This window comes from Anser brachyrhynchus (genome assembly GCF_964034855.1).
Source record: "Anser brachyrhynchus genome assembly, chromosome: 2".
NCBI classification, from domain to species: Eukaryota; Metazoa; Chordata; class Aves; order Anseriformes; family Anatidae; genus Anser; species Anser brachyrhynchus.
The window spans coordinates 113,741,328-113,758,597 of NC_137695.1; the positions used below are offsets into that span (position 1 = coordinate 113,741,328).

Below are 17,270 nucleotides of genomic sequence, written 5' to 3' on the forward strand. Positions count from 1 at the left end.
ACTAATGTTGTTTTATAAATGTATTTCTTCACAATGGCATCAGTATATTATGAAGTTAGAGTTTTACAGAGGTAATAGAAGTTGAGCAATAGAGACAAGAGGACATAAGTGTCAGTACTTCTTAACAAGCTGGGATCATTCCATATTTTGGGGGGAGGGTGTGTGTGTGAGGGGAGGGTAGGGGGTTGAAGAAAGACTGCAAAACAAGTACAGAACTATAACCAAGGATAGGCCATGAAATAGGGTGGCACAACAGGAATAGATCTGCAGAGCAAAACTGTGTGTTGACGATATTACAGATATTCACCCAACACACATTTCATAGAGGTTTACGTCAGACTAACTATGGACTGGTCCTGTCAACTGAGCATCCAGTGGGGCCTGATGTGAATCATCTGTTCTCATTTCATTCAAAAAGGGATCTAGATCATCCCGTGGGGCAAACTAAAGCATGGTAGATTGCCACAATGGTAACTCAGCTCAGAAGTGTAACCCTTATTCAATGCTAATAAATACTTACCTGAAGTTGCAATGCGCCTCTGATGCTACATATAAAAAGTTCGTAAATCCAGTATCTAACCATCTTTAACAGCAACACCACCACCACCACGAGACTGGGTTAGAATGATTCTGTATGAGTGTTGCTACCTAGAAGCCCACTTTTATCTACAAGACATTACAATAATTCTTCAAAAATTGTTTTGCCACACAACATAAAATGGGTAAAAAAGCACAGGAAAAAAAAATCAGCATCTAGAATTATTTCAGAAGTGGACTTGCTTGGACACAGTATGTTTTTGCAACACTTATTTTTGCAAATGAAGTTGATAGCACAATTTGGCACCTGGGGTCATCTTTCCAAGAGATTCAAGTTACTTCTTAATGCATACATGAAGTATAGCTATTAAAACAAGTCTGTCAATCATTTTTCAAGCCATGGATACAATTACTTTAACCAGGAGGAAAAAAAAGCAGCCACCCCTGCTCCTCCCCACCCCCATTAAAAAAAAAAAACACATAAGAAAACCAAAATCCTACTGTACCTGTATGCTGTCCTTCAATCCAGGCTTGCAGATACATGAAGAGGAGTAGACCAGCTACTCCAAACATCAGTAGCGACACAAAGACTTGCCTTAGGTTCATGACCCTATCAGAGGGCTACTTCTCAGCTTTCAGAAGGATGCATGGCTCACTTTTATGAAGTCTTCAGTGTATCTGCATCTTCTTCAATATGTGAACTTTTTCCCCTGAGACTCTGACCTGGAATAATAACAGATGCATCTAGTTCTTATGTTACATTCTTATTCTCCACCAAAGACTCTGTAAACAGTGTATTGTACGCAAGCTGTAGCTCTTACATGCTATTACTTCCCATGCTGAGATTTCTGTTGACAATCTTGATGATGTCAACACAGGACTTAAGCAAATCCTCTGGACGGGAATTAAGCAAATCTCTTGAAGTGGCTACAGATACCAGTCCACCTCCACACCACTGGACATCACCCACTGCCATAATGGAGAGAGGTTAATGCCCCCACATGAGATGCTTGGGGAATTAGTTGATCAGCATTTTATCCAGCTATGTTGTGGTAAAGACTTGTCAAGAACCTGATTCTTCCCACTAACTTCATTGTAAACATGATCTTGCCAAAATGACTACTATCTTGAAGAGCAGAGAGCCTAGAAGGAAGTAATTTAGTTAACACCCTACATCTGACATAAACGGACCATAAAACTCAGTTTATAACAGCATATAGAAGACACTGCAGAGCATAAAAAAAGCCAACTTGTTAACCTGAATCAGGACGCGTTTGGTTTGAAAGCAATTTACTAGAAGCTGAAGAACAGCTGTTAAAGCTAGCCTGCACATCAAGAGGAAAAAAAAAACACTGAAATTCGACACAATTGGACACTCCTGTAAGTGAGCATCTGATAGAGGTGTCTGGTAAACTACAACAAAGAACACAATGAAAAAGTCAAGCTTTTAAAGGAAGATAGCATATAAAAAAAATATTTGAAAGAGAAATACATTAAAAGAACAGAATGGAAGTACACGTGCATTCAAGTAAACAGAAAACTAAAATGCAGACACTTAACAGTTATTCTGAAATCTAAGAGTATGGCATGTTCCACGTGAAAAATTTGTATTTTTAAATAACTCAGCACTGTCATATCTATAATTGTCGAATTTCTAAAAATACACATACGGCTTAGCAGGGAATCCCATTAAAATAACTGCTGAATGAACAGAGGAACTACCTTTTCTAAGAGACAAAAGATTTCAAGACCAACAAAGAAGCACCTGAAACTTTACGGAACTTTTTTCCCCCTCTGCCATTAAAATTACACATTTTTTGTGAAGCATGAACTAGCCTGCAGACAGTGTAAAACTGAGCTACAAGAATTTATCACTTTTTATATGTGATTTTACTGCAGAAGATAGATACCCAGACATTAAGAGAATATAAATGCTCTGTATGAAGTCTGTGTTTTTTTTGTTTTGTTAGTTTTTTTGCTATGGGTAATGAAGTATCTGGTTTGAACCTCAAGCACTGCAGGCAGGCGAAGAGGAGCTTTATCCCATACAGTTTTCTGCCTTCCTTCTCCCGAGATAGGATTTCCTACACATTACATACGTGCACTTGTTTGCTCTTACTGTGATGCGCAGAATTGGAAGGGAGCAGGGAAAATTGGACAAAAGCAAGGTAAATGATTGGGGAATTCTCTGTAAAATACCTTTTGCAAGGGTGGGGGTAGTGGAGCCTCCTTCTTCCAGCCAGCTCTTCCTTGGCTGTTACCACCTGAACCTCTTCCTGCAATAACCTCAGAATTCTCAGACTTGCAATCTTCCTTATCTAGGCTAAAAGGTTTACTCAGGTCTTTGTTCTCATTCTTTGCACCTCACCTTAGTCCTGTAGCAAATACGCTGCTTGCATGTCTTCAGAAATCATTCTGAAGATGAGGCAGCAGATTTCCAGCATAAGCAATGCTTTAAGAACCTTTAGTCAAAGGACCAAGAATTTCAAATCCCTTCTGTTTTTCCCCAGACAAAAAGCTATGTTGTTCATGTAACAGAACACTGACAACATCTGGATTAGGAAAAAAGGCCAGATAAGTAAGACATGCAGGTTTGAAAGGAAAATTAAATTGCAGGTACTAGAAAATGGAAATGAGTTTGTTTTGGGAAAGCTGTTTGGGAGCCATAACTTTCTCTCTTACAGTAAAAACCAGGTGACCCAGACACCCATAGTGAATACTGGAATACTTCCAAACAAATCCACTTTTGTGATTTTGTCACTTCTGTTTTCATCTCTGACTACATGTGATTCTCACCTGAATTTTCAGCTCTATTTTAAACGCTGGTGCCCTTGGGTGTGCAAGAAATGCTTTCTCAGGCCATGTGGACAATAGTTTGCTTTCAGCATCTCACACAGCTCCATAAACATTCCCAACATGCGTAGGCTGGCACTGCAGCTCTTGCCAGCCACTTGCTCTCATCAACCCAGACTGCCCTGCCCCTTCTGCCAGCACCGGGGCTTACACATCCGCACAGAAACATCCAGAAAGTTCATCCAGCTAAAAATTGTTCCACAAAGCAATGGAATGGAAACTTTACTGACAAATGAAGTGGGAAAGCACTGGTTTAACCAAACTACAGCCCTACCCAGGTGCCTACAGTTTTTCTGTTAGCAGTACCACCCATTATATGCATCTGTGACACGTGCTGGCACAGGATATATAGCTGACCTTGCCCAAACACCATCATGACTGCATGCAGCACCACCTGCAAGCCCTGCATTATCATCTTTTGGATGCAGAGTAAAAATCAGGAGCAGTAGCAAGCCATTTAATCTGTTAATATGAAAAATAGATGTTTTTCTACTAGGATAGTTTGTTTTGAGGGGATAGAAGTTTGTTTAAAAAAAATTGTTTTAATACTTCTTTAATCTACAAAAGAACACTAAGAAGAAAAAACATCCTACTCCACCATCAGCCATTACATTTATCTTTGTATCAAGTTTTCATGTTTCTTGCAATTAGTTTAATTTAATTTACATGAAACTATTATTTATGCATTGGCTGTGTTTTAAGATTTGCTTTAAATAAGAACACCTACTTCAGCACTGGTTAGACTCTAAATAGATCAAACCCACCGAGAATGTGAACCTATTCTGCTACCTTATAATATTTTTAAAGGCTTTTCAGCTTGAATAAGTAGTTTAATTTATTTAATACAGTGATTTGTAACCCACATATGAAAAAAATGATAGCTGCATTAAAAAAGTCTGAGTCTAACAATCTTCTAGTAGAACTTGAAAAATGGCCACGCAACGCTGACAAATTTGCTCTTTCAGCATTAAAAAGCAACGGTCTTGGAAAACACTCCCGGCATCCTGGCAAAGCGGAAATATCTGCAAATATTCTTTAATCAAGATGAATGCTCCTTTGTGGCTGCGAGGGAAGAGCAAACAATCAATTGCTTTCAACCTAAGTATTTTCAGAGGAGATCTATCCTATCCACATGGAAGCCCAGCATCCCAGTTAAGCTGTAGATCTTTCTTTGCCCTCAGTCCTGGTCAAGATGGCTCTACTGGGCAATAGTTTGACATGCTGGATAGGATGGTTACTTCAGGAAAACTAATACAGCCTAACTGCAATGACTCTCTCAGCTATGCTGAAATCAAGTTTTTCTTTAGCTTAACCATCTCTTTGGAAGTATGGACCCCAATGTGCCATTCCAACTTAAGTTTGCAAAGGGAACATCTTAGGGATGCTTACACCCTAAAATTTCAAGTCCTTTCAACTTTTTGAGAGAGATTGCTACGTACTGTTCCTATCATGCATGGAGAGAGAACAGCAGACAACAGTACATGCTTTAGTTGGCAACACAAAGCTCTTTGCAGCAAAAATTAGAAACTTGACAAGTTCATAGTTATTCACTTCTGAGGCTAAATTGCTTAACTCCACTGTCAAATTTAAGAGATTCAGGAATCCACATTCCACTAATGTAAAACCCCTGCATTTTTCCCTTTCACGTTTTGGGTTCTGTTCAAAGGTGCGAATTCTTGCACAGGGCCAACACAAGTAAATGAAACAGCATAGCCACCCAAAAAAGGGGAAGAGTTCATCTCCTGCTTTTGGCATGCTTCTTTATTTCAATACACCATTCACCCTTCTCTACCCGGCAAGCAAATACACCTGCAGCTGAGGAGGTGCATCTCTAGCACTCAAATACCACTCCTGGCTTCCTGTTATTCCAGACCACACAAAACCAGTGGCTCTTGGTTGCAGTATATTTGGCTAACTTAATATTTCCTTGACACTATTCCCCTTGCCATCATGTAGTTCTAAAATGAAAGACAGAAGGGTTTCTAGGTAGTTTGAGGCAATGTATTATTTCTCTTTTAATTCCCCTCCATCCTTTTTCCTTCACCTGAAAAAGGATGATCATGATTAGTGGTTAGCCAGCAGTGAATAAATAGATGCTCCTTATAATGGTCAAAGCATTCATATTACTGTGGGTTACCACAAATTCCTACTCACTCAGCATCTCCGTAGACACACCTGAGTTAATAAAAGGAAAATGAGAAAAAGCACACTAAGCTACTGCAACCCTTCACAGCCCACACACATTTTTTTTCTTCCTTCTTTTCTTTTTACTCCCAAGAAGCAACACATTTCCTGATGCCTCCACAGGAGTATCATGGCAGGATAATTTTGCACCAAGGAATGTCCTGCTGGACACTCGCCCAGGCTACTTTCAGCAGAGTCAGTGAAAGGATACAAGGGTATCTTCTCACTTCACCGCTCCCTCTCCTCCCTCACTTCTCATCTGTTAGCTTGTGTCCTACTTCACGCATATCCTCCCGGATCACCTTTCCACTCCTCACACCTCAACTCTCTGGCTTCACAACAACATGAAGTACAGCCCTAGCTGTTAACAATGCTTGCACAGTTCCTCATATCAGGCAGTGCTACTCTTTGTTCTGGTTTACCCCAGTGGTTGCTAGGAATAAATATACAATATTTGCTCTTTTCTCTCTCCAGCAAGTTATGCAGAGTATAGTGGTTGGGTGAAGTCAAAGTTTTAGAGAAATTTGGATTAAATGCATAATCAAATCAAGGTAACCAAACAGTCCTGCTGAGCAAATTTGCAGGAGTGAGGAGGGAAAAAAAAAAAAAGAAAATTTCATAATGTTGCCCTTTTAATCCATAGGAATCTATTTGGGGGTCAAAAAGGTTAGAAGTCTGTCAGACTTCACTACAAGGGCTAAGTAGAGGGCAGCGCAGTGATGAGTTTCTCTCCCACCTCATGACAGCCAGTATATCAGTACCTGGTAGCTCAAAAGGAGATAACCAGTGTCTCCCTTTGTGATGTAACAGTCAGGCCACTGATGCATCAGCCCTGCCTCCATACCTCTGCAACTCCTCAACCTCCAGAGCCACTTAAAAGAAGGCTGTATCCAAGTGTAACTGAAGACACCATCTGGCCTGCATAACTTTTACCACTGGCAATAACAGATTACTACTTACCAGCCTTGCAAATCAGGTTAAGAGAATTTTGTTAGAGTTCTGTAAGAAAAATAATGAAATCTGCTGTATGAAAAATCTGAAATATATATATTTATATAAAATGAAGTCTTCTGTATGAAGATATGTACAGACTTCTTTGAAAAGAAGAAAACGGCTTAAAGTAAGCATCCTTCCCTCACCCACTGAAAATCCTGAAACAATAAAGCCCCTTCAAAAAGAAAAAAAAAATCTTAAAATTAAAGTTTCGAGAATAATCAGGAAATTCCAAACATCAACATCACCAGAGCAGCTTCCCACCAGTCAAGTTGCACATATTTAGCATTTTTCTACTTCACTCTCCCTTGTTACACAGCAAACCTCAATGCTGTTAAAGCAATTATGTTTCGTTATTAATGTACTTTACAGCATACAATATGTTATACAAAACGAATAATATGGCACAGTAAATATGTTTTGCTTTCAATTTGGCCACTTTAATATATTAAAGCCAGTTTCTTATTACCTTGTCGATATTTTTCCAAAGAAAAAACTCTTAATGAAGTAATATATAAAAACAAGACTTGTTTTACTAACAGAGCATGTAGTGGTTTCTGATGCCATTAAACATTTCCATAAGATTCGTATCAGGTGACTGAAACCAGTCCATAGTACCTGCGTTACTTCTGAGATCATGCAGAAATATGGACGTTTACCTGGTCCTACCTGTCAACCTTAAATCCTCTCGAACTTCAGACCATATTAGTTTAATCCACACAGTAACTGTCCAGTTAATTAGCTTGCAGTTAATATAAAGCTGCAGTTCTAATATTTTTATTTTACACAAGAAACAAAAGCTGTGCTCACGTTACCAACAGATAAATGCAGAGCTGTCCTACACACAATTATGTAGGTTAACGTATCAGCTTTGTGAAAAGTTTTGCTTGCTTAAAGAGAACAAAACCACTCCAGTATTAGTGAAAATTACAGGTTTAGAAATTTACCAGTTTACCAAAACACTCAATACCAATGATTTTGTTCTGCAGACCAGGACACCTTCTCACTTCAAAAAGAAAAAAAGGCTTTATCATTTTCCACAATAGCTCCCAGTCATGACTGCACCTACTGTACTTGAGCACACAAAGATGTCTTCGGCATGCTTAGCTCTCACTTGCCTGAAGGACAGCTTGAATTCAGCAAGTAGTCCTGTGAAAGTCACCTGGATTATGTAAAGTTAGACAGAAACAGAGCTTGCGAAACAGCAACTTGATGTCTCTGAATCTTCTAAGTAGGGTTGGAGATGGACTCCCCCCCCATCTTCCCCCTTAAGATTGGGTAGTTTAAAAAAAAAAAATGGCTTCAACAGTCTTTTTTCTTTTTTTCCTTCATGTAATGAAATTATAAGACCTTGTTTATTGACTGCAGGGAAACAAAGTGTTATCAGCATGCTAGTCTAGCAGTCTGCCTGCCCTAATCACTCATGTTACTGCTTGAAAACGCACAGACAATACTACTAATATTTTTATTATTATTATTTATTTAATAGATATGCCCTGAATTCCCGATTTCTCTTGTGTGATGATTGCGAAGGGGGGAAGGGAAGAAGAGTAGTCAGCAGAAAAGTTGTTTCTTTTGCGGAGCGCTCCCTCGCACAGTACCGCGGCAGAGGAGTAATGGGTTTGCACTGAACTTCTGGGGGACGCTCCAGAGCGCCGGGCTCCTACAACAACCCGCAACCCTCCCTCTCCGTAGGGAGCCAGCCCTTGGCGGCCGGTCCCGTGAGTGGGAGCCCCTTACCACCAAGGCGGCCCCGGGAAGGCGAGGCGCCCCGGTCGACCCGGAGCAGACGAAGCAAGCTCTCGCCCCGGGCCACCCCCATCCCCCAGGGTGAAAACATACCGAGGCGGCCGCGATCTGTCTGCTGCCTCCTCCCGCTACTAAAACACCCGGCACCCCAGGGCTGGGCGGCAGCAGGGCGCCGCGCTCAGAAACAGGCTGCTTGCAGGGTCAGGAAGCAACCCCCCAGACAAGCCCACCCGCCCCGCCGACCGGGGCGGAGGCCGCCGCCGCGCCCCGCCCCGCCGCGCCCCGCCCGGCCCGGCCGCCCCCGCGCCATCCCCTTTACCTGCCCGCCTCGGTGCGCTGCGCTCCTGCCGCCGCGGACGGGTAGGCGTTCCCGTAGCGGCGGGGAGGCACAAACTTTCACCGCAAAACTTTGGGGATGGGGAGGCTGGGGCGGGGCTCCCGCCTGAAGGGGGAACCCCACTGGTGCCTTGGGGGTGAATCTCTGCGGGGGCAGGTGAATGCGGCGGTTGCTTACCCGCTTGCCCCCTCCCCCGCCGGTGTGTCTGCAAAACCTGTGTCATTAAACGAAGAGCTTCTCGCCGTTCCTGCCTCAGAACGCCCCTGAGATTAAGCGCTTGGCTAACAGGTTTTGTTTGCTGTTAAATATCCAGAGGTAGGCTCTCCCAAAGCCAGCAAATAAACGCGTCTAAGCTGCCAGGTGGAGGCAAGTCATAGCTGGAGTTAGCTACCGAACAGGTAGTATTCCAAAGTAAAAACTTTGTTATCTGTGGGAGACACTGTGATAGATAAAAATATTTAACTAGTGTTTATTAACACTTCATATGTGCTTTGCAAACATTATCAGCTTATTGTGACAATAGTCCAGCCGTGCAGACAAATGATACTGTCTCTCTTTAACAGGCACGTTGCTTCACTTACGTATTTTCAAGGACATGCTCTAGTTCCTGCTTGTAATGGGGTAAACACAGAGGAGCTCTGATTTTCCAGAGCTATTCTCAAGCCACTTTTATACATCTCTCCCCTTCAGGCATTTCACTTCATTGCTAGACTGCATGTTCCTAGAATTACTCGAGCATTTGCTTTTCAAATACTCTCTGTATTACTGACCCATTGCTCGCTTACAGCACAAGCCCTTTCTTGGTATAACAGTAATATATCTTCACATTTTTACACAACATCTTTTATCTTAAAAGCTATCAAACCATCTCATGTGCTGTTACAGCTAGTACACAGGGATCACTTCTCCAATCAGCCAAGCACAACCACCTTTGACGTGAAGATGAACATCACCAACCAGCTCAAGACAGTGGTTCAGAGCTGGTAATAAAGAGCTGTGTGCTGCTCTGATTTCCAGTGGGGGTTAACTAAGCAGAGTGTAATTACCCCAACCAGAGCTTAGACCTTGGGGATAACACATGTTCACAGAAAAGTGCTTCAGGGTCTGAAGCAACCAAAGGCAGCCAAGACCTGTGCACAGCGTTGTTCTTTATGGGTTTGCAATCCAGACACTAAGCCAGCCTGCTCCTGCTTAGTCTGAGTTGTGTGAGTACATATTGCCTCACCCACAGTACTGTAAATTTTATCTCTTATCTCACTTAAGGACCTCCCTAGTCACAGTTCATTATAGAGGCTAGCAGCTCAGAGCAAATCCAGAGAGCAAAGATGTTTCCTCCTTATCCTTTAAAGCTAGCCATGGATCCACTTTTAAAGTTCTGGTAAGTAAAGGCAGTCCCTTGCACTGCCACACCTGCAGCTTGCCTGATTCCCTGGTACAAATAAACAGAGGGGGAGGAGGGATGGAAATTGGTTCAACAGCAGAATGTGCCAATTTTTTGCAATTTCTCAAGAGTTGAGCATGTTTCCCCTTTTAGGCAACCTGACAGGTGTACAATGCTATGATAACTATGCCCTAACAAAAAATGCATTCTCACTTTTAAATTCTATACCTTTTAGTCACTCACGGCCAGTGAGATTTTAGAGAAAAACCACATGCCTCCTGAATTTTAGATTCCCAAGGTATTACACTCTGAAAATTGTAATGAAGGTCATTGAAGCTTCTAATAAGGGTATACAGATTAACCTTAGGAGTGTTGTAGATTTAATTTCACTCAATAAGTACATGCTGCAAGCGTATTTCTTCAGATTGATCTACTCACAGGCTGTACCCATCAACTGATTAAAGTTATATATAACACTGAAAAGATCAGATGTCTTGATTTTTTTTTGTTCAGTTAAAGGAATAAATTAACCGCTTTGGGATAAATCCAAACCTCATTTTACAATTCAATAAAAAAGAAGTACTTTTAGTTTATATATACTTGTTCCACTACAGGTTCTTTCAGTGCAGAGGACATATTCCAACTATGTATTTAAGAACCTTTACAAGATTAAAAATTCAACATGCAGGTGAAATTAGACACTGAATTAGGAAGCTTATTAACTGCATAAATGTAATCAGCACCTTCTGAAGCCTGACAAATAGAAAAAAAAGAAATTAATTACAAAAGGGTGGCGTCAGTCTGTCTGAGTCAGCTGGACTGCTACAGAGCCAGTGACTGCTTCAGAAAACGTATTCTACTCAGGTTTCTGCATGTTTCTTCTATACATGTTTCCTGCAGACGGCAGCTCAACGGTTAAAGTAACAAAATAATCATCTAATGGGAGTGGGACAGTGGTTGGGTGGTGATGCCTACTCACAGTAATATGAGTAGTCAGTGCAGTTACAGGAGAAAGATAACAGGTTCTGAACTGAAAATGAAACCTCCCCAAAATTACAGGTCATGTTGCTGAACTAAATACATCCTTACAGTAAAACCAAGTAGACTCTTTAAGCATGTTTTCTATGTTTTCATAAAAATAATCATGTTATCATAATGAAGGTGATTTAAAGCATTTTATCATAACAAAGGTGTCTTTTACTTGAGGGCATAAACCGTTTTCTATGTTTTCATAGAAAACATGGTGCTCAACAGGGACAGCCACGGAGGAAAGTTTGGCGTGGGATCAGGTCAGAGTTACCCACATTCGCTAGTTCTTTTTGGGCTGCTGGTGCATACCGTGTTAGCCCCCATATTCCCTGTGGGTGTTTGGACCATTCCCCCATAAGACGTGAGACAGAAACCATGTGTGCCATTGTTGTGAACTGCCAGGAAATCCCTTGCTCTAACTTAACTTTCCATGCAGCTCAGGTTTCCAGTTCACATTTTTCAAAGTTTTTAGCAAAGCTAGCTCAGCCACCTACACAAGTATACAAATTTTAAAGAGTCAGAATTCATGAATTTTTATTTTTAAGAAAACTTTAATGTAAAATGCATGACTCAGGTATCAGATGTGAAAAAAATGTGTGTTTGGCCTGATCCCCTTTTCCAAAGGGGAGGGATTAGACCTTCAGATACTTCTAGTTTAGGCAAATTCATTCCAAGTGCCACTATCATTTACCTCACTGAATTTCAGGATGGGCCACACCAGTACTGCATGTTTCAGCGATGTGTGCTGTATATCGATATAGAGCCGATTATAGAAACCTTTGGTGATTAAAAGCATTTTATCATAATGAAGGTGTCTTTTACTCGAGGGCATAAACCATTCAGCAAGTAGTTCTATTTTAATTCCTCGAGCTTTTTTAATTTTCAGCTAATTAGCTAGAAATATACCACCTACAACATTCTCCTTTTCTCAGTTAGGAGGCTAAAATTTGCCTCTAGTAAGCATTGCTATGGGGCATTTGCTTGTTTATTTAAAATGAAAAAAAAAAACCCTGCTAGAAACTTGGTATAAAATTCATTTGCTCAGTAACTGCTATGCTGGGGTAATTAACAAAGCCTTTCAAAACAAGTTGTGTACTCATTCAAAAATATTAAGCAATTCAAATTTCCTGTTCTTCAGCTATTAAAAAGTTTCATTTTTAAGAAGTATCTTTAAAAAAAAGAAAGAAAGAAAAAACAACAATAAAAACACACATAATTTGACTTAAATACTTCAGTGAGTTAACTGGGAAGCTATTTAAGTCTAACGGGCTCCTGTCTCAAAGGAAGGCCAAAAGAGAACAGTAGTTGCAATCTTTTTACTGAAGGCTAGTGCGTTATCTTACCCTAATTCTAAAATGTTCTTCAAATGGCAGCTACTATCATGTCAAGTGCTGCACTGCTGGAAAGTGCCTTAGGATGTCCTGAAAATTGATTTTTTGAAAAAAGGGAATCCATTCTGTATTTAAAAGGATGGCGAGGTCGTCCAGGCACAGGTGTGTCCAGGAAGGTTAAGAGTATCTCCTGCTCTCTTCATCCCCTTGTGCTAGCACTGGTGAGCAGGGAGTTTTCTATATTCTCATATTATTATATGATACATGTACAATTTAGATCGAATATATCAGTTTTCTAGTCTCTATCCTTGGAGATTTTCAACATAAGACTAAATAAAACCCTAAGCAACCTGGTCTGATCCCATAGCCTTTTGCTGGAGGTTGGATTACAGATCTCCTGTGGTACCATCCTACCCATGTTATCCTATGCAGTCTTCCTGGACAGACCATCTGAAAACCAGGAGGTCACAGTTTCACCAAAAATTAGTTCTCTCACTCCAAAAATGAGATGTGATGATTGCTACCCTACTACTGAATCACAGACAACAAATGAATGAATGAATGAATGAGGTCCTTACCAAGCATCAGAAGGCTGGTTTTCTATTGAAATGAGGTTTGTGACAGAAGGACATTCCACTGAAAGCCTTCATGATTTTCATGAGAAAATTCCAAGAAAGAACTGTTTTTCCAGGTCTTTTGAACAGTGATTGTAAAAGCTATGCAACATCATAATTTTTATTCTGCCTACTTCTAGAAAAAGGGGGGTGTTTATCTTTGTTCTCTGAAATAATGCTCGATTGTGGTACCTCCTAGAGAATAATAGCTTATTGTTAGAGTGTCTAACTGGGAGACAGTCTCTTTGGTGTTTCAGTTATGGGTATTGTGGTGTTCACACAAAATTAATTGGGAATTTCTTAACTGTCTGATTTTAATGCCTTTGTAAAGATCTTAAAGGATGCATTCTATATGTTGTTTTTTTTTAATCTTTTTTTTTATTTTTATTTTTATTTTTACTGGTAGAACATTAACAAATAGTCTCTATCTTCACTGTAGAATCTGTATTTCTCAGCTACAACTGATTGCTCTTAGGCATTATGCAGTTTTAAAAAATGTCATAGGGCAATTTTATTGTCTTTTATATAATTACTTAGAGAAGAAAAATCTGAGTATTATGCTTTGGTCACTACACATTCCGTAAATGTGATACAAACAAAATCCTCTTTCTCCCAACAGCTGTCTTGGTAGAAGAAAGTTCTGCACTGATTCAACATCTGTTGACAAGCTGTCTATATAAATCGACAGAGAAACAAACTGATACATGCAACTGAGTGTGCCTCCAAAGTGATTCACAATCTGTTGAAACAAGACACCATAACATTAAATATGTCATTCCAGTGTTATGGTTCCTCTTCCATCCTAAAATACCTGAAATAAAGAGCAGAAATATGGTGACATGACAATCTGGCAGCTGAAGCACAGATAAAGGAAGATTGAATGAAATGAAACACTACACAGTTAGCTTTACCAGTGTTAGCATTGTACTACATGTTGAATGTTTACATTGCTTATTAGGACCAATGGATATATTTTGAATCCATTCTGACAGCCTGGATTCAAACACTGAGCAAACTATGACATTACAGTATTCATATATGTCAGGAAAAAAAGTCGCTGAGTAATTTTTGGGCAAAGGAGGGTGGAAAATAAAGACTAGGCAGATTGACATCCAGACACTGTACAGGAGAGAGACCAAAAGAAAACTACAGAATTTATTTATTTATTTATTTTAATCTAGTGTCATATTCGTCTGAAATGTTTGGTCATTGTGTAATGATTCATATGTGGCCAAGTGTCTGTACTGTACTATGCCTTTGCACCTCCTCAAGGTATTATTACAGAGGCAGTCTAAGGAAAACTAAGGTAAATACACCATACTGGATGTAGGATGCATGCTAGTTAGCCTAAGATTTGGAAGCAATTTAATTACTCATCACACACTTCCCTTTAGCTAGAAGTTGGGATATATATAAAACAAAGAAAAAAAATGGTTTTGAGGGGGCATAAGCAAGAGGGGCCTATTATTGCCTGAATTCTGCCAAAGAAATATTCTCACAGCTGGGTTTTTAGATGGAGATATTACACTGAGACAATGGTGATTGCTCTGGTGGGCCATCTTCTTTTAGCTATAAACTTTTAGACTAATTACTATGCTAATGTTGCTAGTTCTGTTGGCAGTATTTGATGGAATTGACCATCATGTGGTGCTGAATAAAGCTGCATGTCTCATGCTCTTATCCCTCTTCCTAGAGAGATCATTGTTTAGAATTATGTGTGCTTCTGGTTCTGTGAACACCCTCACATATTAAAACCTCAGGACTGGGAGACTGGATAGATAGGAGGGTCAGCAGCATGCATGGACAATTAAACTCTGTATCTTCATAACAGTTTAATCAAGACTTCCATTACTTTATGCACTAAAAGGAATAGTAGCCAGGGAAAACTAAATATGTCTCTAATCTTGGAGTGTTTGAAGCAGAGGAGATTTGGAAAGAGCTGTTTCAGCTCAGACTGGGAACTAAGCTTGGAGCTATTCTGGAAGCACGAGTGATGGCAGAAAATTTTCTAACCTAAGGGATTTCCATCCTGTCACACACACACAGCCATATTTCCTGCCTTCAGGCTCCACTATTGCAAAATGCTGTAGAAGAAAGCGCAAGTGAACACCAAGGTGATGCCCCAGGATCATAAAGTCTTAGCAAATCTCACAGGTTTCCTGGTAATTTCCCTTGGCTCTGCTCAGTTCAATAAATCATGCTCTCCAGGATTTAGCTTATTTTCTCTCTACTAATTAGGTTCCTCAGAAAGGTTGTTTTTTTATTATTATTATTATTAATTATTTATTTGTTTTTAGGAAACTTCTCCTTGCAACCAAATCTAAATTTTCCCCTTACTGATTTCATGCCCTTTTCTTCTCATTCTGTCCCCAGAAAGGATACAGAATAGCTCACTGCCTTCTTTGTGGTAACCTATTACATGGTGAAGCATTATTTCCTACTAAGGAAACTTTGAATTCTGCAGTGAATTTCTCTTATTCATGAATTCAGTGTAAGCAATGTTCTTTCTTTATCTCCTTGTTACCTATAGAACAAATGTGGTTTCCTCAAAGATGCTTTGAATGACCCATTCCCCTTGTCAGTTCTTTCTTCCAAATTTTGACTACTGAACTTACCTTTTCCAGACAGTATCACAGTTTTCCATCTTGCCATCCTTGAAATTAAAATTTAAGAATACATGATAATTAACTTGGGACAAATTACAACCTTCCACAAGTGCACTCATGCAGTGTTTCCTTTGCTACAGACTGTTATTCCATATCTGGAAAGGGAAATATGATCTAATATCTCATTCATGAGAGAATATAAAATAATTTTAGCATTCATCTTCATATTGGAAAAATAACCATGTGCACAATTAAACACTTGCTAACTACCATTGGAACTATAGAATATTCTTGGGTGAATTTCCTAGTACACACCAGATCTGAAATGGAATGATTGTTTTTATTTATTTTAGCTTGGCATTATTATTATTTACTTTAGCTTGGGTTTTTATTTATTTATTTAAATATGCTTGGGAACTTCACTGATTTTGGAAATGGAAGAGCTTAAGTGTTTTTGTTGTTTTGTAATTTTCAGGATTATCGTAATTACTATGAGAAAACAGTTAAAGAATAAACAAAACAGCTTATTCTTTTGTTTGTTTTACAAATAAATGCTCTGCATCATAATTATCCCTTTAAAGCTAAATGCTTAGGTACAAAATATATTGTTTAGGAAAGCTTTACAAACATAGTGGCAACTATTTGACAGTACTTGTAGAACTAAAACACAGATACCATTATTTATTGTATTGTTTATAAACTGCGAAGTTCTTGGTCAGCAGGGATTGAAGATTTTTGACTTGCATGTTAGACAAGAAGAAACCAGAAGAAATGTGGTCGCTGTACACTCTTAGCATCTTCAACTGAATATTTGTGGATCACTATTGGCCACATTTTCCAACTGCATCTATCTTAAACCTATTTTTAATCATATATATTAAGACCAACATGTTTGTCCACACACATACATGCTGTTGTATACTCTTTTGACTTATTTGTGTTTGTTTGTTCATTTGTTTTGAATTTGCAGGTCAACCCAAAAGAACTGAGATTACAACACCAATTTAAACTTCCATGAGTGAATAAAAGTATCAGGAATGTTTGTTTATTTTCTTTCATCTGTCTCACTGACATCAGATTCATGTTAGGTACCCACCTGCTGTTTGTGTCAATGTAATAAAACTGACTGCCAAGCTGAGTGTTCAAAAACAAACAAATGGAAATAGTCAGGATTTTCATAATTGTCTGCTGTAAAAAATCCCATATGATTGGTAGCTCACAGAAAAAAAGCATTATTAGCAAATCCCATTGGCACCTTGCTGCCAGAGAGTCCATGCACCACGCAGAGCCAAATGCATTCTGTTTTGTAGTTTGGATTTATTAATCTGATAGCCCACAGCTCCATAACATGGAACTTGGCACCTATTGTGTCTGCAGCCCAGGCCACCCTAGAGTTTGCACCTGTGATTGCTCCTTTCGCAGCCTAGGACTTGTGGAAAGTTACTGCCACATTCTTTCTTCCAGGTGGAACAACTAGCCAGCTGCTAGCTGCCAGCTGTGAAATAACAGAGGGCTCCCCCAAAACCATCACCAGGGACTAACAAGAGAGAACAATTCAGGCTCCCACTGAATCACCAGCCTCACTAGCACCAACTGCCAATTTGCATGGGGGTGGTGGTAGGGGGACAGATGCTTTATTAAAGGAATTAAGCGATA

The 17,270-nt window shown here is 39.7% G+C and overlaps 1 protein-coding gene and 1 long non-coding RNA gene across 4 annotated transcripts in view; one reads left to right on the forward strand and one right to left on the reverse strand.

Moving 5' to 3' along the window:
• CHST9 (carbohydrate sulfotransferase 9) overlaps positions 1–8,774 on the reverse strand; it is a 96,939-nt gene extending 88,165 nt beyond the window's left edge. Inside the window, exons 1-2 of one of the 3 annotated variants that reach the window (XM_080582842.1) lie at positions 8,636–8,774; positions 1,044–1,260 (exon numbers count right to left, since the gene is read on the reverse strand). In XM_080582842.1, the coding sequence (XP_080438968.1) occupies positions 1,044–1,143 (100 nt within the window). In that variant the 5' untranslated portion in view covers positions 1,144–1,260; positions 8,636–8,774. Of the gene's footprint in view, positions 1–1,043; positions 1,261–8,409; positions 8,586–8,635 lie in introns of those variants that run through there. The other 2 variants (XM_080582841.1, XM_080582844.1) reach the window with 2 other exon arrangements.
• LOC308190976 lies at positions 8,621–15,366 on the forward strand. The gene is made up of 3 exons (XR_013947601.1): positions 8,621–8,676; positions 9,917–10,031; positions 13,628–15,366. It is a non-coding gene; the product is annotated as an uncharacterized lncRNA (long non-coding RNA).
• Positions 15,367–17,270: the final 1,904 nt, after the last annotated feature.